The sequence below is a fragment of the Siphateles boraxobius genome, unplaced genomic scaffold, assembly GCF_051911475.1.
Source record: "Siphateles boraxobius isolate OS27281-9 unplaced genomic scaffold, OSU_SipBor_1 8, whole genome shotgun sequence".
Lineage (NCBI taxonomy): Eukaryota > Metazoa > Chordata > Actinopteri > Cypriniformes > Leuciscidae > Siphateles > Siphateles boraxobius.
The window spans coordinates 18,550,461-18,575,646 of NW_027509208.1; the positions used below are offsets into that span (position 1 = coordinate 18,550,461).

Below are 25,186 nucleotides of genomic sequence, written 5' to 3' on the forward strand. Positions count from 1 at the left end.
AATATAAAAAAGCTGGACAATTTAAAATGTAATTTATTTCTGTGATGGCAAAGCTAAATTGTCAGCATCATTACTAGTCTTCATTGTCACATGTCAAGATCTCTTATTATTATCAAAACATTGCTGGTTACTATAGTTGGAATATGCATTTTAAGGATTTTTTAATGAATATAAAATTCAGAAGACTTTTAATGTATCCTTGCCTAATAAAAGTATTAATTTCTTAAAAAAAAAAAAATTTGAACAGTAGTGCATGTCATTTTACCATCGTTGCAATGTATAAAGTGAAAGAGCGTGAGACCAGACGAGAGATGACTGCTTTGTGGATGTCAGACAAAGCTCTGGCACAAGCTAAATATTATTGTAGGAAAGCAGAAAATCTACCAAACAGGAGATGTCTGTCCATTTCCTTAACACCTCATTTAGGAGGGTGAAGTCCAGCCATTCAGGCATCACACTTCCATTTAAACACCTCTGGCGAACGAGAACACACACACACACACACACACACACACACACACACACACACACACACACACACACACACACACACACACACACACACACACACACACACACACACACACACACACACACATAAATAAACGACAAACTCATACTCAAACTATACTACAGACCAAAGATCAAACAACCAAAGAGAAAAACCTGTAAGATCACAATAAGACCAACATTGACACAGTTGATGGGGAAACATTTCTGTACGTAATTTTCCAGAAAAAGAATAATCAATAACGACAGAACATAAATTTGCCTTGTCCCTCAGTTTGTTACAACAAATAAAAACAAATAAAATTTGTTTAAATGAAGGCAATTACAATGTAAGTTTTTACAGTTCAAGGGGCATAGAAAGTAGAAATATGAAGCTTAAATTTTGTTAAAAACCTTATATTAAATAATGCTAATGTAAAAATTACAAATGGCCTTTTTCAGTAAGACTACTGTTCAAGGATGGACTTCTGTTTAATGCGTTACTGACATAATTCTTGCAAGTGGAAAACTTTGCATGTAAATGTATTTACATAATACATTTGCATGTATAATGTAAAAATAAGAGGGTTTACTGTCATTACACGGTCCTGAAAGCAGTTGAAAGACTTAGTGAGTGATTTTCTCACACTTGTCACATGTTAGCACATAAAATATGTTTACATCTTTGTGGTTATACATTCAAAATAAAGTCTACTTAAACATTTGTTCCAGTGCAGTAGCTCATCCCATCGACCTCTATTCCTTTAGCTATGGAAAAACAAACCTTAAGGTCCTTATAGGGACAAAATAAAAAATTGTGTAATTTACTCACACTTACATCATGTTGTTCCAAACTTGTATGACATTCTTTTTAAAAGTTTCTATTATTTTTGTCAATACAAAGAAAATCAATGGCTTCACACTGTATGGAAAAAACAAATCAAAGACATTCTTTAAAATATAAGTCCCACTGAAGTCCGTCAGTCATACAATTTTGGAACAACATGATGGTGAGCAAATCATGAATTTGCATCTGAGTGAACAATCCCTCTAAAGATCTTTCTGAAGATCCGACAAGAGCCAAACACACAAACAGTCGTGACTGCACACAAACAGCACTACTGCTATAAATTCATAGAAGGAAACAAGGGAAGGACAGATTGTTCAAACACATGCTCCACACTGTCCAAATGATCCTCAGTTTCCATTTTAAACAAACATCTGAGAGACATGCGTGGGTAGATCATTATCTATTCAACTTGTGCCATCCTCTCAGGACTCCTGAAAGCATGTGTGTTTAGCAAGCCCACAGGAAGAAATCAGTGGAGTCCCGTGCTGCTGGGCTGTAAGCGAAAGCCGTCCTCTCCGTCTCCACATAGACCGCACACCTATTCTCCCTGAGTTCAGAGAGATCCCTGTCCACCGCTTGCTGTCCCCTCCTCCTCCTTCCCTGAAGAATGAGAGGTTTGACTGGAGGTGAAATTTTAGAAGGGGTCGAGTCATTCTGTCTCTATTTCAGCACCCGTTACATCAGAGGAGTTAGGCTCTTCCCTCTAAAAAAGAGAAGGAGAAAAGGAAGAGGGAAAAAAAAAACATGCCTCAATCCCCTCCATCTACCCCCTCCCTCATCCTTCGTGAAAAACTGGAGTTGCTGTCCGAGAGTTCCTCAGACTCCAGTAAGTAGCTGAAGGGTTCCAGAGTGTACTGCCCCAGATCCCGTGAACCCTCGGACAGGAGCTCGCTACTTGGCGTAGCAGCGTCCTGGGCACTGGTGATCCAAAACCGCGGGAGCTTTGAGGGGGAGGCCTTAATATCATTGGATACAAGAGATGTGGCAACTTTAAGAACTTTTAGAGAGCCACTGGGAGAATAAGGAATCACGGAAGACACCAAGGACCGGTGAACCACAAGGATCTCAACAGAACACAGACGGCAATAAAGGTCAGAAGACACCTGGGTAAAAGTTCTTCACTCAATTATGTTTTTTTTTCTACATACATTTTCTCTGATATCTAATTTTTCATCCCTCAATCTGTCAGCAGCTGGAAGTTTACCTTCATTTTTGTTTGGAACATGCCTCTACCTGTACATTCAAAGAGCATTTTTTGTTTTTCTGAACGAATTCCTCAATTTACTGACCTGTGCGCTCAGCCAGGGTACGGGTGAGCCAAACGGTCTGGTCATAGGGTCGTTCCAAGAGTTTGTATTGGATTACTTTTGTCTTTCTTCATAATCAAGAGCAGGGAAGTAGGACAAACATCAAAGGAAGATAATTACCCAGAATTTCGCCTCTTATTCTGTTTGTTTGCTTTTCAGAAAAAGAGATGGGTTTGACTCTTGGTGTTTTCTGGGCCCCTTCGAGGTCATGCATTGGGGGCAAATGCATCTGGATGGGTGTGTCTGTTTGCTTGGTTAAGAGCTGCTCTCTCAGCATGTTTTGAGACTGATACTCTCACAAAAATTTCAACTGTGCTATCTAAAACATTACCGGCTTCTCTGAGGCTTGTGTCTTGTGGCTTTTCTTGTACGTTGAAGGCTGTATTTTGTGGATTCCGTCTTATTTTGATGACTGTGGTTTGTGGATTCTATTGTAGCATGTTGTAGATGTTTCTTGGTTGCCTGGTGCTCCTCATGGTTTCTCTGGCTGAAGCTCTTGGAAATATGGTTTACTAAGCGTCTATGTACTGTTTGTAGGGGATAAGGGACTCTATTCATAAAAAAAATTAGTTAAGGAAAACAAACCTACCAAGACAGAAGGTCGTTTTACACTAACCACTTCTTCATGTAGAAAGGTCTACCTTCTCTCGTTGCGCACACACACCTCTCTGATTTGACACTGGGCATTCTGAACTGGGCTAATCACAAACCTAGTGTGTGTTGTAGCACAATTTCCCATAATACCCTGCTGCCGTCAGCCACACAAGGAACAGCCCCAGTAGACGTCAAATAGAACAAAACCAAATGTTGTAAATAAAGATGAAGAGGACATAATCTTACGTACAGAAAGAAATAGAGTCAGTGGTCTTATCATGTTTAACTATTTTTTTACTTAGTGTGTCATGTAACATGGTCCAAAAAAACAGTGAGATGTGATGCACGAACTGTAAACACATTATGCAGATAACCGTAATAGTGAAACCAAACTGCTAAAATGTGAAAGGTTAGAAAAAAGTAGGTTTCCTCTGAGAGTCATAAAGCTAACTAAAATCCGCTCACAGAAAAAGCCGCTGCTCTTGGACGAAGTTCCATGTCATTACTCTTCAGAGAACATTCCGTGCTGAAGTGTTGGCACATGGTTTACCTGTAGCACATGTGAAACTTCTTAAATTTTCTGTCTTTCACACTAAAAGACACTCATGACATTATTTCTTAGCATTTCGTTAAACTGTAGAGAGATGCTGAAATTAACTTAAGGGGTGACAGCAGTGTTGCCAAAGACTGCCATTGTTCAAATTTAATGGTCAATTCCTGTGGGTACTGGTGATGAATCGCATCTGTGATGTTTGCGTGTCGTGAGCCTCTTTAAACGCATACAGATACACATTGGGGCTGTTATTAATTTTAATTAATCATTAATCTAAAAACAACAAATGACAAATACAACACACATGAATTTTAAAGCCGCAGAGAACTTCAGGAAGCAGAACTGATTCTAGATTTGCATTTCATGAAGGAAACATTAGAATGTGCACACATTCCAGCAGTTTCAAACGTTTTTAAAGTTTCAAACTTTAATCTTAAACGTTCTTAAAAACTGTCGAATAATAGAAAGCACACCTAAACATACAAATAAAACAAGGTTTTAATGTGGTCTGAGCTGAATTAATTGCACAAAAAAAAAATGATGATGAGATGAAGAAAAAGTAGTAAGATGAATTTCAATACACCCTTGCATGAAACAGGTAAGAGCCAACACTTCTCTCTTAGAAAGTGTTCCGTTCATCGTCTTCCTTTCAACAGGTTGAAACAGAAAAATACAAGCATTGCTTGTTCTTATCTGCAGCTCTAAGGTAATTAGAAACATGTGGAGATGAATTTGGCCTTTTGCAGATATACACACGGCTACAAGATTTCAGGCTTCCTTCTTCCTCGGTTGTCTGTCATTTTTACAACCACAATCTACTCCGTCTCAGACAATTTTTCCAAATATGACATTCTCTTAAAATCTAAGCCTGGAATGACCCACACTTTCATCTGCAACTGCAACTCACCGTACTAAAACAGAGCCCAATAAAAATTCCAAGCTAAACGTGAGAGCGATTTAAAGATTTGGGAATAAAGTGAATGCAAAATCGCATTAGGATTTGAAGGAAACTTGATTGCTGTGTCCAACTAAGGGTCAACGACATGATGCTAATTTGTCTTATCAATTCATTCAAAAATACAATTACATCATGCAATAAATAACTTTACCACAATTCTATTATGGGCATGTTTTTAGTTTCAAAATTAAAATGAATTTTGATAAAAGTCTCAAAACCAATAATATTTTGTACACTTACATGCATTCAAGGTTTAGGGAAAATCTGCTATTACTTTTTACTTGCAGGTTACACCACATTTTAGTGATTGAACATCAACTTTTCTTTAAAATGTTATGAAACATTTTCGAAACAATGTGGGAGTAAATACAATGAGTATTAACCTATGAACTTTAACCATGCGTTTTAAACCTATTCTTTTTCTTTAAGTCAACATTCTTATTTGTCATCGATTTACTGAAAATGATTGACTTTCTAGCTGTTTTGTCAACGTTTTCAGTGTGATCATCCCTTAAGCCCGATTTAGCTTTGTACAAGCAAACTGGAGAAAACGTTCTGCTCTGTCTCTTATGACTCGCATGTTCCCACAATATAAGCAAGTTTTGAGCAGAATGAAGCTTCTGAGAGGCTTTAAAAAGGGCTTGTGGGTGGTGATCAGGACCACGGTCTGAGCCTTCCAAACCACGTTCAGTGAAAAGCTGCATTCTCTAGGACAGGACTGCTTCTTTTTCCTGCTCTCTCTTTTCTTTAGCTGTGGGCTCCAAACTCAATTAAAGTTCCTACATGCCCAGATCTCACTTCATAAATTCATTACATCATGCCCTGTTGGTCTCCATTCTGCCAGCACTCATTTCCTTCAGCACTCTTTGGGATGGAGTTAAAAACTGCAACTTGGGGCACGTTTTCCAATCTCCTATGACGTCTTTTTCCTCCTTCCTTGCTCTTACGCCCTCTTCCAATCTTGCTCATTTTATCAGCGTCTCCTCCTGATTGAACAAAAGCATATCATATGTTGACACATCCTGGTTTTCAGATCTTTAAAAATGTCGAGCCATGCTGAAAAATACTACCATGCTGACAAATGTGGCCCGTGTGTGATGCATTTATTGTACAGACATCAGATTATAACAGAAAACTGCTGTTTGTGTAGTCATCTTTATCTCGTGTTGTTCCAATATAACGAATTTCATGAAGAACAGCAGAACGAGAATTCTCTTCTGTTTACTCTCAAAGCTTCTGTTTCCAACTGTGCTGCCTCATCCATCCTAACAAATTCGGTACGGTCCCTCATTTGTCCCTCTGTCATTCCCTCCTGCTCATCACTCAAGTTGTTTATCACTTTTTCTCCTTTCTTTCTTTTGTTTTTCTTCTTTGCTTTCTCATTATGGAATATTTTTTGAAGTGCATCTACGTGTTTACTGAACTGGCTGCCGTCATCTTGGGAAAGTCTGACAGTCACATGCGGAATTCTTAGATATGTTTTTCACAAAAAAAAAAAATCTCTTTCAAGGAAAACAGATAAATTCTATTTAACTACCAAAATAATTTGTGTGTTTGTGGTTAAGTGCACGTATTAAAATGCCAGCAATGGCTGATGGGATGAGTAAGGTAGGATTAGAGTTGTCTGGCTTCTGAGATCAGCTTTTAAGAGTCTCTTTACAGTATCTCAAAAACTGTTGGTCAAAGCCAGGGATTGTTGTGGACCACTACTGTCAAAGTAACTGCAGTGTTTAAATGTAACATCTTGTTGAGTCATGGAACCACAGACTCGTCTCTTAAAATTTTATCGAGCTAGTTGTTGGGTTGACTAGCTCAGATCTTTATTTCTTTCATAGTTCAGTGACTTTCATAGTACAGCTACATTTATTAGGATGTAAACAGCAACTAACTCTGGAACGTGACTAGAGATTTAGGTAACATCAGTTACAGCATGCTGCATTATAAACCATTCTGTTTGTCTTGGGACTTATTTGCTTTACAAATAAAATAAAAATCTTTATAAGTATTTCTCTACATTTTTCCTCACCGCCTTCTCCAAGGAACACAGCGTTTTAAGACGCTTCGTTTCCTTGTCTAAACTTTCCAGCAATAACCCTTTGTCTCATAAAACTGTTTGTCAAACTGACACTCAGCTCTCTGACTAATAAACTTTGCAAGAAAAATACGGGACTTTAAGGTCCCATATCAAAGCGTTCTCAACAAGAGTACAAACACCCTTAACAAAACACCTTATATTACTCGCTGTTTTCTAGTTAACCGTTTAAACAGCTCTCAACTGCCCAATCAAATTTTGACTTGAAACAGCTGACCAGAAATCAAAGACACTTGGGCATAAATCCCACAAAAACAAGAGCTCAAACTCTTTTACTCACTTCAGAGGAAGTCAATAATGTCATGCCAGACACCACAGGCTGAAACGAGGAGCTGGGCGCTAAGCGAAGAGAAAGGGAATGAGCTAACGACTGGAGCTCAGATCCAACCCTAAGCACAGCCAAGGAAAAACAGCTCCTGGTGGCCCACCAAACGCATTGCACACATGCAGGCCAACCAGAAAGCAGCGTTTGCCATTGTGAAATTATCCACAAGTAACTGAATAGATGAATCGATCAGGAATAGTTAAGCTTTTTCATTGTCTACATGCGTATTCAGAAGGTTCTTATAAAGCCAAAGCCAAAAACGCAACAGAGCATATGCTGATGTCAGCATCAACCCTATGGAGTGTTGTTAAAGGGTAAGTTCGGCGTTTTACAAGTAAAGCCCTGTTTTAAGATCGTTTCTGATGAAATCGAACGGTTACGATTAAAATTTGGACAAATGCTGCTGTCCCGAGAATTTTAGGTTTTTGTGTTAGCACCCCCTCACCTATACAATGGTTTCATAGGTGCATTAGAACAATCATTCATATAAATGCATTAAACTTTAGTTTACAAAGACGTGAAACTCACCGAGTGGTCTGGGGTGTGCACTGATATGCTCACGCAAAAATCGATGCAAAATAAGCTTTCCAACAGGTTTTATCGTAGTTTTTGGAAGAATGTCCGGTTGTGAGGCGTTGGAAAAATAGGTCCACAGTTTTACAACGAATGGTAAAACACCTGTTGGAAAGCATCTTTTGCAGCGATTTTTGCGTGAGTATATCAGTGAACACTGATATGGGGGGGGGGGGGGGGTGGGGGGAACGGGGGGACCCTAAAATGAAACCTAAAATTCTCAGGACAGCAGCATTTGTCCAAATTTTAATCTTAACCGTTCGATTTAATCAGAAACGATCTTAAAACAGGGCTTCACTTGTAAAACGCCGAACTTACCCTTTAACAAGGCCAGACAAGAAGGTGCCATGCTGGACTCTTCAGCTCTACATGCTGGAATTACAAATGACAATTACTGTAGTGTAGAGACATTGAGTACATTAGAATAGATGGTGATCAAGTATAAATAACAAAGATGAAACCATAAAAAGAGAGTGGGAGAAAGAATTGGCAAAGTTGCCTTCCAAGATGCAAGTATAAACAAAACTCAGTAGCTATCCCTCTCTCTAAGCTGAGCTTTACAAAGAAATACTCTTGAGGAATAAAGGATTTTGGCAGCACTCTGTAAAAATATGGAATAAGTGAGACTTTATTACTAAAACAAATGTGTCCAGGCAAATACCCTTCTTCTGGGTATTTGTAAGATGGATAACTGAGACAAAAACAGGAGTGAGGAAAAGCTGATTTCTGCGATGAACTATAAAATGAACCCAGGCACCCTGTTTAAACGAGTTTTGTTTGTACAGATGTATGTATTTGTATGTATCACGTTTCCATAATGATATTCCATAGGTTTGTTCACACAGTATGGGTTATCGCGACCGGAAAGAGTGAGACAGAGAGCAATGGAACAGATCGCAGTGGTATCGAGATGCACTTTTAAAAGTTCAACTTCTTTTAATATGACACGTTTTAACCTAGGCACTGATGGTGTGAGACACTGATAATGCTGTAAGATACATTGCAATGTCAAAGACATCCATTAGTACATATTTCCAAAGAGATATAACCAACACAGCTGGAAAAAAGAACATGTTTTGATTTAGCTTTTTAACTGCAAAATGGGCTGACGTCTTTGACTGTAACGGCACGTCTTGCTGCTCGCTATCTCGTTCATGAGCGCCTTGTTTTTAAGATGGCATGTCAAGATCCTTGGTTCTTTCCAATGATCAGTACTGCGCCTCAGTTTAAAATAAAAAAAATAAAAAAATAAAAATTACAATTTTGTGAACAACCTCTAATTCTGCCGAATGCAGTGGAACCGCTGGGATTTAGTCTTCGACAGCCAGCATGACTGATGTTAGCAGAGTCAAAACCAATGAAAACAAGAACACGGATTAAATGTTCATGTGCTACACTTGTCGCTGACATCATAACAGTGATACTGTCTTCGTAAAAACATCCGAGGAACCCAAGGGTAACAGAACAGTCTGGAAGCCATTCAGAAAGCTCTATGAATTATTGCTATTAACAACACATGAAGAGCCAATTGGCTGGAACAGTAGAGGATCACAGCTGTCCATACATCACATCAAAGCTAAAAGAGGATGATGAAATGAACCATGGGAACAGTGAGTAGACTGTATAGAGTGTGGAGTTGTATTACTCAGATGGGTGGGGAAAGGATAGGGAGCCACTGGGATCACCATAGAGCAGTGGTAGTACTAAGCTACAGCCAAATCAAGAACAAAGTTGACAAAATCCACATTTAAAAACGAATTACATTAACCTAAGCTTGCTAGTTAACAGGTTATCCTAGCTACTGACAGCTCTTAGTGTGAATGCTAGTCTACAATGCGAGAATTCTGACAGCTCAGAGGAGCAAACCATTTATACTGAAAACTGTTGTAACAACTGACGATAATGTTAATATTTACATTTATTCATTTGGCAGACTCTTGCTTTTTCCAAACGTGAAAGTCAAATATACACGTCAAAATACACACAGATTGTTTGTTCCCTAGGAATCGGCATTGGTAGCGCAACACATTACTAGCTCAGCTACAGGAATTGAAAACAGTTAAATGAGTTATTGAGACAAAAATGTTATGTTAATCAAAAGCAGAATTGCACATTCACATCTTGTGTAGCCCAAAAGCAATCACATACCTCAGTTGTCTATTACTATTTATTAGTGACTATGAAAGGTCGAGAGACTGCGTAATGGAGACAAATGCAGCCCTCCGTTTTATGGCTGAAGAGAAGGGAGAGAAAAATAAGCAAATTAGATGGTAAGAGTTTCTCTCAATCCCTCAGGTTAGCATCTGAACCACTACGTCCTGAATTGTTCGGTTTTGGCGTCGGCCAACATTTTCACATCTGTTCTGGATATGTTAGCTGCCCATTACTACGCCCAAACCAAAATATTTTGAATTGTTTTTCCTGTGTGAATGTGAAAAATGACAGTAGGAAATCCAGGTGACTTAGTGTCCATTGATAGTTAGAGATAATTAGGTTGAGTAAGTCAGGTGCCTGAAGTAGAGAGTGAGAGAAAGTGATGAAAATGAAGACAGACACAAATGGAGACAAATCATCAGCTTTCTGGACAGCACAAGATCCTCTTTTCCCATGAAGTCAGGTTCAAGGCCAGGTGTCTTGTTTGGCAGACCAGCCAGAAGGAAGATTATGTATGTGACCCACTTTCTCTACTATAGCCCAGACTTTTCCTTAAAACCTTTATTATATTAATAAATATAATATAGTCTTACACAATTCTCACTTTCTAATCTCTTCACTCCACACATCATGCTTCTCAAAGTCTGTAGCCTGCAGTGTCAAATTGCTCCAGCATGTATGATTAGTTCAGAGCCGATTAGTCTGCGTTTGGCTGTGGCTTTCATTTCACTTTATGCTTTGAAAGACAGAGCCAGTCGTTTTGAAACCCACCCGTAAGCATAGGTTAGCTTTAGATTACTGACTACATTCAGTTAGAACCAGACAGTAGAGCCTTCAAGCAAACAAAATATAAAGTTATATTAAACAAAGTTATAAAATAAAGGAACTGAGGAAGAGAGCAGAATAAAAACTCTATAGCGGCCACTGACCTGGTTCAGTTTAACAAGTAAAGGAAAGACAGGTTACCTGCTTACAGCCTACAGTGTATAAGGCCCCAATTAGCATTAAAAAGTCTGGTTCTTTCGGACAAGAAAACATTCTTAGAGAGACAATACAGTGTTGCAGTGGAGCTAATGCTGGAGAGACAGTTTCACCTTGTATGTGGAACTGTATTGGATCTGCAGACACATCTTTGGTCTCGCAACAGCACAGATGGCAGAATTGCTGACTGAAAAATGTGTGTCTGTATAAACAGGGAGGGGAACCCAGAGCGAGCACATCTAGGTGTTGATGAAAAGCGGAGCTCAGCATGGAGGGAAAGGTGATACTGGGATTAGAGGAGCCTAACGCAGCTCCCGGAGAGTGCTGCTATGCCAAAGACTGAAGACATGCTGGGATACTCAGAGTGGGAGATTGTTAAATACTGAACTCTTCAGAGTGGGATACACAGCAGGATATAAGAGCACCTAGGAATTTGATCCCATGAACCCCTGTAGAGAAGGGAGTAGTGCGTTACAGAGAAGGAGTTACAAGGGTGTAGGGATGGGAATAGAGAACCGGTTCTTCTTCAGAACCGGTGCCCAGTGAACCGATTCCTTGGAACCGTTAGCATGCTTGCTTAACGATTCCTCTTATCGGTTCTGCTCGTTGCAAATGTGTCATGACATCACACACGTGCTACGTTGTTTTGGTTATATTTCACGCGAAAAGACGACAATAAAGTCACTTGCAACACTTGTAAAATTTCAATTTCGTCAAAGGGAACTACCTCCATTATGCAGAAACATTTGGCCACACAGCATGCAATTAATTTGACGCGAGTGTGAGTAATTAAAAATGTTCAAACTACTTTAAAAGCCTACATCTGGGCACATTTCGGCTTTTATGAACAACCTGGTAAGCACGACCTGGAGAAGAGACAGTGCGTGTGCGCTCATGTCACGCACAAATAGAATATGCAGGAGGTAAAACCACTAACTTGAAATACCACGTTAGCCATGTTCACTCGAGCTGTTATAACGCCTGCAGAGTCTGACTGCTTTAGAGTAAGCATGAGCTCCAATATCACCCGGATCCGCAGCCAAAAACAAATCATCCACCTGCCCTAATGTTATCTGATTTAGGTATCTGCACCCGATGGTCAAATTACAAGTATTCTGTGTTGTTACGCGTGATTATAAATGGATGATCGTCTTCAACAACGGACTCGTTGACGGATGCGCGCGTCTCAGGGTAACATTATACAATGATGAATGGGCGCTGTTTTTAAATGAACATTTCTTTAAAACAAAAATGATTTGACAGAATTTCATTTTCTTAATGGCATAAACAGACTTTAGTCCCATGAAACTTTAACTGGAATGTCACTGTTTCTGTCACTGCAACTTCCCGAACAGGCGAACAGGCGAACACACACACACACACACACACACACACACACACACACACACACACACACACACACACACACACACACACACACACACACACACACACACACACACACACACACACACACACACACATCACTTTTGAAGTAAAATTGAAAATTGGATGCAGTGCACCGCGATGCTTCGAGATATCGAATTGAACTGAATCGATGACATGATAATCGTAATCGAACCGAACCATGAGACCAGTGTAGGTTCAAACCACTAATACTCTGTGCTGTGTCTTCTGATCAGATATTAAAGCGAGTTAATACAAACAAACACATTTGTACTTATTCCCTCACCCAATGAGAATCGATAAGAGAATCGATAAGGAATCGAATCGATAAGCAATATCGATAATGGAATCGGAATCATTAAATTCTTATCAATTCCCATCCCTACAAGGGTGGGAGAATTGTTATAGTCCACACTGAAGATGGGTTTTGTGTATAAAATGCCATGGTGATGACATCAGAGAAGTGCTCATCTGTTAGCAAAGGATGTGAAACATCTGGATATGGGCATGTGTTAGTGGAGGCTGTGAAGCATACAATGTGTGTTTGATTTAAGTGTCTGAGACAAGACTGAATAGCACCAGGATGCCTGTGAGAACAGGAGTAAAGGTTGTACACCATGCTGAACTGCTAATACACATACTTTTCATGGCAGCATTCCATTAAAACATTGAAAGAAAAAAAAATACTCCGGCCTTATGGATGTGTCTAAAACAGTAAAAGTTAATGCAAAAATCTTACTATATAGCATGTGTAAGACAAAACAAAAGTTTTAAAGGTAAATTGACGATGTGCAAGATTGCTGATTGGTGGCTGATTTTCTCTCTCTTTACAGGTGAATAATTGAATTTACCACTGTCCAGAGGTTGAGGAAGAGAAGAGTAAACAGAAGAAAAAAGCAACCAAAAAGTAGGTGAGGTAATAACAGAAGCAACCATGAGATGTGTAACATGGTGCATGGGCATCATGCTCTGCCTCTCCATCTGCTTGCTCAGCAAGTGCCACTCAAGAAATGAACAAATGCTATCTCGACAACGGCGAGCACCTGCCGATGACTCCAAGAAATGCTCCTACACTTTCCTGATGCCCCAGCAGAAGATCACAGGCCCGATCTGCGCCTCTGCTACTGGACCTGAACCAGACAAAGACCGGGTGACACGTATGGACATTGCTGATGTGCGGGAGGTCCTTTCCAAGCAGCGGCGGGAGATTGAAATGCTACAACTAGTGGCAGATGTGGACGGGAACTTGGTAAATGAGATGAAGCTTCTACGCAAAGAGTCTCGTAACATGAATTCCAGAGTGACACAGCTCTACATGCAGCTGCTTCATGAAATCATCCGCAAGAGGGATAACTCCCTAGAACTGGCGCAGCTGGAGAACCGCATATTAAACGTCACCACGGAGATGCTCCGACTGGCCTCCCGTTACAAAGAGTTGGAGCTGCGTTTCGCAGGCCTTGCTGCCACAGTCAACAACCAATCGGTGCTCATCGCTGCCCTGGAGGAGCGCTGTCTCCGTGGATATGGACGTCAAGATCTGCCAGCCGTGCCTCCGCTGGTTCAGGTGGTGCCGGAGAGTATTCCGGCCAACAACAACCGCTTCACCAATGAGATTCAGAGAGACAACAACAACCGAGCATTTCCTAGAGGATCACGAATGGATGCCCCAACGCCCGACCCGCTGGGAATCCCACCACCCCCACAGGGCACCCTCACTTCAGATGGTAAGTGACAAGGGACAGGGAGACAAAATCACTTGAAATATGTGACAGAATTCTGGAAGCTCTTGATAAATCAAGCCACGTGTTTCACAATCTTATCAAAAAATTAAAATACATAAAAAAACCTTAGTGTATTGTCTGGTAGCAGTCAGGAGCCAGTATCATTGTAGGCACTGAAAAAGTTTGCAAAAGGTAACTGCAAATGAGGCACTTAAGACCAACCTTCTGAAACCTAAAATAACAAATTGGACTTCTGTGCCACTAAAGATGTTGCTCCTCCCTGATGGCACTACATGTTTCCAATGAGAGTGGCACTGAGATCTCATCCTCCTAAAGCATGAACACATAGCCAGGAACAGCTAGTGCACTGTTGTAATGCCAAAAGTTACTGAGACAAATCACAGATTCCTCTATTCTGCTCCTGCAGAATCCTCTCTGGCAGCCCATGAAAACAAAATATGAGCTCATGGATTCCTGAGAGCACACGTGAAAACATGCACTCACACTAGCCTCCTGGAAAAATCTGTAGATTTAAGAGGGTCAGAGGAGAGTGAAGTGGAGGAACTGGTAGTCTAAGCTGAACTGGGCTTCTGTATGTCTACTGTATAAATGCATCAAAATGTATCTGTCCAGTGAGGAGTGAAGGCATCTTGTTGCTTTTTAATGTTGCATGTTCTTGTTCCTATGTGTAGGAACAAGAAGATGCAACATAAAACCAACAAGATGCCTTCAAGCACTTACCCAGCAAAACTCAAAAAACATTTCCCTCCTTAACACTCATGCAAGATAGTGATGCCACCTCTGTTAACAAATCTAAACTTAAAAGAAATTTACATGACCATGTGTTGCAAGAAAACAGTTGCTACAAAAATGGGGCAAGCTGTTGTTATACAAGACAATGAAAGCATCAGACATCAGACAATGAGGAAAAAAATGGGTGCCAGTGTAAGCAAGCACATCCCACTAAGTATACCACTTCTGACATTATCTATGACTACTAAAAGACAGAGTTGGAGAGAGATATACTTTGATAGTACATATGAAATTTCCATTCTTGAAAATTATGTTCTTGAAGAAGTTTTTACTGTACAAGACAAATAAATCAGACATGCCAGTGTTGCATCGTTACAGCACTTTAAGCTAAGCTTAATGGCATAAACACTTGTGTAGCACTCAGCTTTGGATCTTAAGTAGATGTACATTTTGCAAGGATTTTATTTTATTCACTCAGAAATGCAGGTTTGTCTGAATTTGCTCTCTCTCTTTCTGCCATTCTTAGCAGTATGAGGTCGACATTTATGCTGCCATTTCAAGACTACATCCCTGCTTGACAGGTTTTACAGCCATGTAACTGTCAGTAAAAGGCAAAACCATAAAACACAACTTTACTGCACACAGAGAACTAAATGTGAAATACAAAGGGGGAATGATCTGTGGGTGTATGAGAAATTAAGCTTGTAAATCTATTACCTAAAAGGAATTCATTGAATTTGTAACTTAAAAGAGAGGTAAACCAATGCTTGCAACATGTATAGTTACCAGCACAAGGGCAGCAGGCCTGCGTAATGAGCTACCTGGATGTATAAAGCCTATATAGGAGCTATCTTCTAAGACAACAGAAGCTCATAAATGTCTGATTTAAAATGCTTTTTCAAACATGTGAAAAAGTGTTCCTTAAGCGATAATCGGCTAATTCTCATAGCTAATTTCAGCTGACATTAGCATGCTGATAAGCAAATGACTCTCAGTACAAGCTTTACTTTTTAATACTGAATCTAATATAAAAATATGTTTATAAACATTTTCCTTGAACTTGGTTCACAATTTCAGCAAAAAAAAAAAAAATCAACAGTGATCATCACAAAAGTAATTTGGGATTGTTTGCAATGCAGCCTTAGAATTTGGCCAAAACCAGGTATTTTTATGGCAGCATCCTTTAGCCTTCACATAGAGAGCACTGCTATGACACCTGAAAACGCTATCTAGGTGGGCAGCTCACTTGGATTTGGAACATAGCCAAGAGAAAAAAATAATTATGACTGCCACCTCATGACATCCTTCAACACATTGGAAAACATCTACAATTCTCCAAATAAGCACCTATACTTTGTAAGGCCAAATATGCAGGCATGTGAAAGTGTGATATGGTGGTTTTGGACTACAGCCTTTAGTGATAAAGTCTTGAGTAGGTATATAAATATTACAACCATCAAAACTTTACAAACACAACCTCCAGTGGTAGGTCTCTCCAATTCCTGTCTTTTTCACATACCCACATTCCACAATAACAATCTCCACTGCTTATCCAGCAGATTTTCAGTCTGAAGCAAAGACTTAAACAATGATACAATCTCTAAGTTCCTGAAGCAAACGGCTCCAGAGTCCAGGCTGTCATGCGGCCAAGGCAACTCAATAGGGCCTGATTCTCTTGTGACTGACCACTAATGACAGCTCAGTATAGCCCACTTCACCTCAGAACACAGAGAATTACAACCGCAGCTGACCAAAGCAAAACACTCTTCTAACCTCTGGGGTTGTACAGTACAAACTTTTTTTTTTTGGCCAGTGAAGATGTATTATTACTGTAGAAAACAAACAAATTAAAAAACAGTAGCTGCTCAGAGTAGTTTTGGATGACTCTAAGACTCAGTTCTGTTTGAGGGTCCTCCTGGACCCAAGCAGAGAAAACGCCCATTCCCCCCAACTCTGCCGATGCCTGCCGCTCGAAGCCGCCGGCACAATGCTTGTCTGTATGAGCTCAATGGCTGTCATTCATGGACAGGCGGTCAGGGCCACACTGGGACCTGGCTGGTTAACACAGCTGTTTCAGCACAGCAAGAGCTACTGAAGAACTTCCTCTCAACACAGGAAAACTCCGCTTATACAACACACCAACCATATCGCCCAAAAGGGTCTTTGGGAAAGGGGAATCTTGCTTTCTTCATCTCTCATTCTACATCTCTGGCTCACCCCTATATGACTGATAATGATTTTAGCTTAAGCTCAAGTATAGAGGAAAAAGAAAAATAAGCGGAAAATAACCAAAGGAAGAGGGAGTCGCAGAAGGCCTGGGCTGGTGTCTGGGCATGGTAACTTCATCAGGACAAAGAAGGGTATTTATCTTTCAGCCAAATCTGAAGTGCTGGGAGATCCCAGGGCAGAGATGATGAGTCCAGAGACCAGGGAGAGCATTTGGTTAAGACAACACTCTCTATGGTCAGGAAAACTCCCTAAACTGATCCGAGCCCTCTATATTAAGTGTCCAATATATAGCAGGTCCGAATCCCGATCAAAGCCACCTAAACACAGAGACTGGATTTTGACAGTGTCAATATTTTTAATGTTCATCTGCATGATGAAAATAGTTCCGAATGGGATTCCAATGTTATTATTCCTCTGTGACATTATTGTTATAGCTGTGGTGTGGACTTAATCTCATATAATTAAAATGGCTGTTATTTTAATTACATTTTATTTAAAGCTCCAGTCGGCAAGTCAGCAGATTGAGTGGACTTAGGCAAAATTTTGAATGTTTACAACTCTCATGCCCCTCCCCCACTATCAACGAATACCCTCCCACCGAGTTCGTGGCTTCATGCTCGTCAGTGCCATTGCACCAGATTTTCTGTGAACGCGCCCGTCTCATCAGCATCCATCAACACCATGAAGTATTTTGTTATTGTTGTTTTGTCATTTTGGAGTAGATTGTTACGAAATGGATTACCCACCAATTAAACGTAAATAAACACCATCGTCTGTCTTAAACGCTATTATTGCTGTATGTGGCAGACATGGTCATTGTACATTTTTCTACTGCTTATATATCTGAGTTAGTAAGATAGCACATACAATAACAGTAGCTTTACTACTGTTCTTACTCTCGTAAGAAAGAGAGTAGCATTGATTCTTCCTAAAAGCCGAACTTTATCCCTTCATCTGGACATGTTTATCCACCTAACGTTACATTCACACGGATTTCAGTGCAAACAAACGAACCTGCCCAACAAGTGCTAACGTTAGCTATCCATACCAACACATTAGGGCAAACATACTTAGATTACTAACATAACACTAAGAAATAAAGGTACTGGTTGATAAAGCACAATTACCTGTGGAATTACTATAACACTTAAAAATAAAGTAACTGGTTGATAAAGCACAATTACCTGTGCAGAAGAAATGTTGCAAGCTCTGCATCCAGCTTGAACCCAATTAAATCACGTAAATCTCTCCACCTTTCAAATGCCGATCCGATGTTGATCCTGGTTTATTTACGCACTTTCTTTCTTTACTTCTTTATTTTCAGCAGGTGTTCTCTTTTCCTGTGTTGTTTTTGACCTCCTAGCTCTTGAGGTTAACCGAGGAATTGGAATCTTTTCCGCCATCACTCTTCATTACTGCGCGAACTTCAGGCGTGTGCATGTGATTGTAATGTGCGCGAGGGGTGGCATGTGCATGACCTGTGATTGACAGTCAGATCTCACACCCCCCTGCGCTGATTGGACCCGATGATCCGGGACGGGTGGATTTTTCCAAAACAAATAACATGCTCCAGTTGGAGTTAGAAGCTCTGTCTTTTTTCTAAAACCACTTTGTTTATGTTGTTCTGTCAGATTATAGTGTCGAATTCACTGAATATGATCAAAAAATTGTTGCCGACGGGAGCTTTAACCTTTTTTTTGTTATTGTAAAAGATAACAAAAAAAGAGACATGCGCACCATGATGATAATTAAATGATATTCATTAAAAATACTGCTGATGATGAAAATATGACAGGTAAACAACACCATAAGAAAAATCTATAGAGAATATGATTATTTTAAATATTCCAATTAGTCAATGTTGGGGATGACCCGCTTGAGCAGCACGAGATTAATTAGATATACAGTATACACAACACAAGCATCATATTACAACTAAATAATGCAAATGCACAAGTGAACCAGAACTAATTTACGTGCTAGAAGGAATGTGCAAGTCATGTTGGGAATACAAATGTTCTTTATCAATGTATCTGTACTGGTCCAGATACACTGAAATGAGAAACCTAGTTTACTTTTCTCCTTGTCTTCCTCAGGCCCGTTCAGAGACTGTTTCCAGGTGCGACAGGCGGGGCACAGCACCAGTGGGATGTATCTGTTGAAGGCAGAGGGTAGTGATAGACTGATTCAGGCCTGGTGTGAACATAAATTAGACAACGGAGGCTGGACCGTTTTTCAGCGAAGGAAAGATGGCTCGGTCAACTTCTTCAGGAACTGGGAGAACTACAAGGTAAGGGCCCACAACAGACAGACCAGAGCATACTGCAAAAACTAAGAAACAAATAAGCAGTAAAGTCCTCTTTTTTACAACTGTTTATCCAACTTTAGTCTAAACATCTGATAAGAATCAGGGAAATAGGGCAACCTCTGGAGACATCCCCAGTGTCTGCATTTACATAACTGCTTCACATCCCTGTCATGTGAGTGTGTACGTGTAAGTGAATGTGTGAGATAGATGGAATGTGTGATGAGATTAGCAGTAAGGCCCATTTAGTGATTTACCAGTTCAGTTCTCAAGACTTTTCAGTTATTTAGATTTGTTATATCAGGGTTTTAGGTTATCGACCATTACATGAAAATAAGTAATGACTAATCAATATCAGCTAGAAATTTGATAATATTAGTGCATGGTAATAGATCATTGGTAAGAAATAAAACATCTAAGCTATGTATTCCACAACACGGTTTCTACAGCATTAGTGCTGATCAGGAAAAGACATTTCACCTTTAGTTGGGGAAACCAAAGAACTATAGCTGTGATATATAGGAGGCTTGTAGACCCAAAGCACATAATTCATTTCCTTTCCAGGAGCAATGGCCCAAAAATGACCATTTTCCCCCTGCACACTGCTGGAATCGGTGGAAAAATCTAGTTATGCCTTTCTAAAGTAGCTCTCAAGTTCCCTGCAAAGTCTGGCTTGGGAGTGTGACTTCACCGATTTTGTCAAAGTTGAGTGTGTTCACAGGCCAAATTAGTGAATTGTAAGTCCAGAGTTGAAGGCCTAGTACAGAAAAATACCTAAAATCCTCCTCACTGACACAAATGAAATGAAAACAAGTAAAATAACTGCACACAGCCGGGGGAACAAACATAAATCCACTAAGCGCACTCAAGACTTAGATGAACTATTTCCATTGGAGAAAAGATCAAACTTCTCTCTCACATACTCTGTCTCTATTACGGTTTCTCTTATTTCCTCCCTCCTTCTCCCACACAGAAAGGCTTTGGGAACATAGATGGAGAGCACTGGCTGGGCTTGCAGAACATCTATAACCTAGCCAAGCAGGGGGACTACAAATTGCTGGTGGAGCTGGAGGACTGGGTTGGGAAGAAGGTCTATGCAGAGTACAGCAGTTTCCATCTGGAGTCTGAAAGTGAGGCCTTCAGGATGAGACTGGGCACCTACCAGGGCAATGCCGGAGACTCCCTCACAAGCCACAATGGAAAACCCTTCACAACACTTGACCGGGATAAAGACGCCTTTACAGGTCAGATGCTAACAGCCAGTTAGAACAGTACGAATGTATAAAAAAACAACAACCTTATAGGCATATTGAATTAAGGTGAGACACTGCAGGTGAATAGGGTATTTTTTTAACTAGCAGATATCACCATAAAACTTTGCCAGTTGATTACCTACAATAAGATGAGAAAAAAATGTATTACAAGTTTTCTGTAAATTAATGTTTAAATATGCAAATGAGGCATTATAATCTAATTAAATATGTGCTAATTTGCATATATTTAAAAAAACTAAATCTGAGTTTTGGATAAAGCCAGGTTCAAAATTATTTTTTCATTGTGTTCACATATTAGATGGGAAAAAAATTACAGAGGGATTTATGGATATCTACTTTTGTTATCCTGTAAATCAGAATATACTGTCAATAGCCTTAAAAAAATGATTTTCGCCATGATTTTTTGGAATAAAATGTTATATAAATCAGGCTAGGAATAATATATTTGCAAATCCCTCTGTAAATGTCTTCATAATATAACTAGGTACAAGACTGGAAAGTTTGGTGTATATAGGTGCTACTGAAGTGGAGATTTCGGACTTGGAGTATGAGAGAAAAGTCATTTTGAGAAAACGGGCTTTAAAGATTTAGCATCAGCCAATGAGATTGCGCATTTAGAGTAAAATCCCCCCCGTTTACCTTCACGATTGGTTGGTGATAAAAAGGAAATGACCATATTTGGATCCGGCAGTATTGTTCAGAAGAGAGAGAGCTTTCTAACGGTGTGTGTGATGACAGGGTACAGATCGCGGAACAGAGGGAGGATTTATAACGAAAACTTTTGATGAATGTATGAGAAATCTACAGACGCAAACAGAAAAACGTGTAGTAAAATAAAGACCTAAATGTGTATTTTGGACTTTTTTTCACCACAAGTCTGAAAGAAGACATGTTATTGAAGACAAATATCCCAAAATCTCAAAATTGACCAGTGAAAAAACAAAACAAAAAAAAAACGATGTTTTTGCCTGCCGTGTCTCGGCTTAAAATGTGAAACAATTCAACAGGCAATGCATTCTGGGAAATAAAGGATTATGGTGTATGAAATAAACGTTAATTTATAAAATATTAAAAAGTATATATAAAGAGTAAATATTTGTCTAGAAACCCCCGAAAAGGCATTTTCTTAACTTTTAGGCAAGGTTTTGTCAAGCCATGATTCTAAGTATCATTCCAAATGTCATACGACCCTGACAACTCCAAAGCCAATAATGTCCCACTACATATTTGATTGCCAATGATGCTTGATTCGTTTTATTGGGGACGCACCAAGAAACTGTACTTGAGTTCAAATGACAAGGGTTGCTCGGAATTGGTTCTGACATGTGCAAAAGCTTTGAACAATTGTTGTCATTCTTATTGCAATCTCTTCTCCATATTCTCCTATCACAGGAAACTGTGCTCATTTCCACAAAGGCGGCTGGTGGTACAACGCATGTGGTCAAACCAATCTGAACGGTGTGTGGTACTCCGGTGGTGTGTATCGCAGCAAGTTCCAAGATGGGATCTTCTGGGCGGAGTATGGAGGCGGGTTCTACTCGCTCAAATCAGTCCGTATGATGATCCGGCCAATAGACTGAGGTTCACCCCAGGACCTCACCCTCATATCACATGAGTCTAAATTGCTTGAATGTACTCATAACTCACTTCAGCACTTATTTATAATCACACATATATGTTTATGAGAACTGACATGTATAGCACAGTATAGTCGTCATTGGTACCAACAGCATTACAAATCATGAAAAGGAGTTAAAGGACATGCGTTTATCCTGACTTGAACGCCGATGCCCTTTGGTCTGTTGAACAGTCCATCGAAATTCAGAGAAGACGACGTAAAAAAAATAAAAGTTGGAGTTGGATGACAACATGGTCAACTTCAGGATCTCCTGCTCTTCTCCATCTCCTAAAATTTTCTTTTACTGTTTTACTTCTTACATTCTTCTCCACTGTAATATCTTCATTGGTGACTCTCCCTCATTGCTTGGACTGACGACTTCAAAGCCTCAGTCGCAGGTTTTTAATCAAAGATCTTTGGCCTCTTGCTTTGGAGGCTTGTCTGTAACAGGACTAGCGCTGGGCTGAACTGTTCACCAGGCCCTGTCTGCATTCGGGGGTTATGTTGGTCTGTAAATATATTTCATGTTTTATAGTTGTTTGTTTTTGTAAGAGTTAATTTAAGGACTCACCTCCAATCCGCAGTATTCATTTGTTATTTATATATCAGTGATCTGTATTTATTACAGTTATAATCCTTCAATCATCTATTTAACCCTGATTATGATGTACCATTGTGCTTTTGACAAACTTTTGTATACTTCTACCAAAAGAGAGAATATTACATCCAGGGTTGTAACCACCATGTAAATTGAAAGGGACACGACCCCCAACTTCCAGCTTAGAGGTCGATCAATATGCGTTTTTCAATGTCTAAATCTTAAATTCAATGTTATTTCGTCCACAATATAATATATTTTCAAGTGAAACAAGATATTCAACAAGAAAAAGAACAGGGAACGACTTGATTAATTTTAGTGGGAGTTGATTGGACTGTGAAAAGTGGACGTTAAATACCATAATGGAGCCAAACCAAATATGAGTTTGTTAAAACAGTTGGTTGAGATTATCCAACCGTTTTTGTGACCTAAGTGAGAGATAAAGTCGTTTCACAGTATTATGAGCAAGCATTCAGAAATCTGGAATTGGCTTCCTTTCAGTTAATTGGTTGAAATTTTAAGTGAATTGGTCATGCTTCACAGGAAATGGAATTTATCGATCAAAAGTTAATTTATTAAATTAAGTATAAAACCCTTAAAAAGGCCTTTAGACTTTTATAACTTTCAGACAAAGCTTATTCAAGCCATCATTGAAAGTTTTTCTTGATGAATCTTCATTTTCTAGCTACACTTGTAGTTCTAATATATGGATTTCTTTGAATTTCAAATCATATTAATTTGACTTCTTAAAATTCAAATTGCAATTCTGCATAGTGTTTTTACAACCTAAGCAAAGTAGCATTTTATTTTTTAATAATGTGCACCAACAAATTGGTCACAATAAGACAATGAATGATAACTATGTAATGTGGTCAATTTTGGTTTCATGTTGAGTTTTTCATTTGGTCCCTCTACCCTTATTCAGGATTACGGACACACTTATGCCCGAATGTAATTTTGGTATGAATGAAATGAAATACATTTTTGTTTAAATGATCTCTGAATCCACTCTTAACGCTGTAAAACTGAATAAAACAGCGTCCAAAAGTTTGAGTGAACAATTTTTTCATACAGTATATATGGAGTCACAGCTGGCTATTCAATTACACCATTGACTTTTCTGCAGCATGAGCAGGAGTGTGTGTGCGAGAGTGTTTGAGATCGAAAGAAACAGAGATTTCATGTCAAAAGTATGCAGACATGTGAAAATGGGAGGACTACAGCACATAGAGACAATGAAAAACACATTTCAGCCATCCAGTCACGAATGGAGGCGAGAGAGACCGAGACGAGAGAGAGAGAGAGAGAGAGAGAGAGAGAGAGAGAGAGAGAGAGAGAGAGAGAGAGAGGGGGATCCAGAGGGAGGGAGAGAGAGATGGAGACAAAAGAGCAAGACATTCCTTCCATAAGTGCTTAGGTTACAGCTCCACAAAAGTGTATTTCACAAAAGTTATGCCTCCCTGTTCCCGGTTTCCCCAGCGGGACTATCTTTCAAACCGTCCTGGATCACTCACAGCCAAGCATCAAATTCTATCGGGAGAACACGGACACACACACTTAGAGAGGAGAGAGAGACACTGGCAGATGAAGTTCTGCGAGCGGCCTGCACTCTTCCGTCGGTTTCCCAGCATGCATCTCCCCACGGGACACCAATCACAGGCTTTCACACTATCCTGCACGTGGCACATGAGAGTAAATACTCATACTAAAACAACAAGTGCAGTCTCAATCAGAATGTAATTTTTTTTTGTCTCGTAAGAGTTTTTCTAAAACAGAGGTTGACGGTCACAAAAATCATCACGTGATAGTTTGTGGTAAATTAAAAAGAAAAAAGTGATAAATGTACGTTTTGGCGGGTCACGGGCTGTTAGCTTCAGAAATGTCATGCAGGGGGATTCAAGTGTCCCAGAAGTCATTCTTTAATAAATTAATCTGAAATCATGATTTGGTTTGATCCAAATCAGGGTTTTTACTAAAACTATAAAAACACTTGTTTTAATGAAGGTGAAATAAAACCTAAACAGATTAAACTAAATTAAAATTAGTCGCTTGATAAACTTAAGATTGAGCCACTGTAGTCACTTGGACTATTTTAACGATATCTTTAATAACTTTTCGGGGATGGCAAGTTTCAATCCCTTAGAAGCCTATGGAGGAGTGATCCAGTTCTCAGATTTCATCAAAAATACCATAATTCGTGTTCCGAAGATGAACGAAGGTCTTACGGGGTTGGAACAACATGAGGGTGAGTAAATACTGACAGAATTTTCATTTTTGTGTGAACTAACCCTTTAATAAAAAACATAATAGTACAGTATATAAAAAAACAGTAAAATATCACTGATCAAATTCTATTATATTGGTGTGATTTATTTCAGTTACATTATGTTTTTCATGGTCTAACA

At 39.5% G+C, this 25,186-nt stretch overlaps 2 protein-coding genes and 1 long non-coding RNA gene across 8 annotated transcripts in view; 2 read left to right on the forward strand and 1 right to left on the reverse strand.

The window, feature by feature from the left end:
- LOC143729317 (uncharacterized) overlaps positions 1 to 25,186 on the forward strand; it is a 591,772-nt gene that overhangs the window by 460,082 nt on the left and 106,504 nt on the right. The window lies entirely within an intron of this gene.
- ralgps2 (Ral GEF with PH domain and SH3 binding motif 2) overlaps positions 1 to 25,186 on the reverse strand; it is a 155,066-nt gene that overhangs the window by 25,962 nt on the left and 103,918 nt on the right. The window lies entirely within an intron of this gene.
- Positions 864 to 23,828, forward strand: angptl1a (angiopoietin-like 1a). Of its 2 annotated transcripts, none has more exons than XM_077220488.1 (5): positions 864 to 2,446; positions 13,117 to 14,007; positions 19,083 to 19,276; positions 20,265 to 20,535; positions 21,958 to 23,828. In XM_077220488.1, exons 2-5 carry the CDS (start codon positions 13,218 to 13,220, stop codon positions 22,143 to 22,145), a joined length of 1,443 nt encoding a protein of 480 aa, XP_077076603.1. In that variant the 5' UTR covers positions 864 to 2,446; positions 13,117 to 13,217; the 3' UTR covers positions 22,146 to 23,828. The 2 variants fall into 2 exon arrangements, with proteins under 2 accessions (XP_077076603.1, XP_077076604.1); XM_077220489.1 differs by having other exon boundaries at positions 864 to 2,430.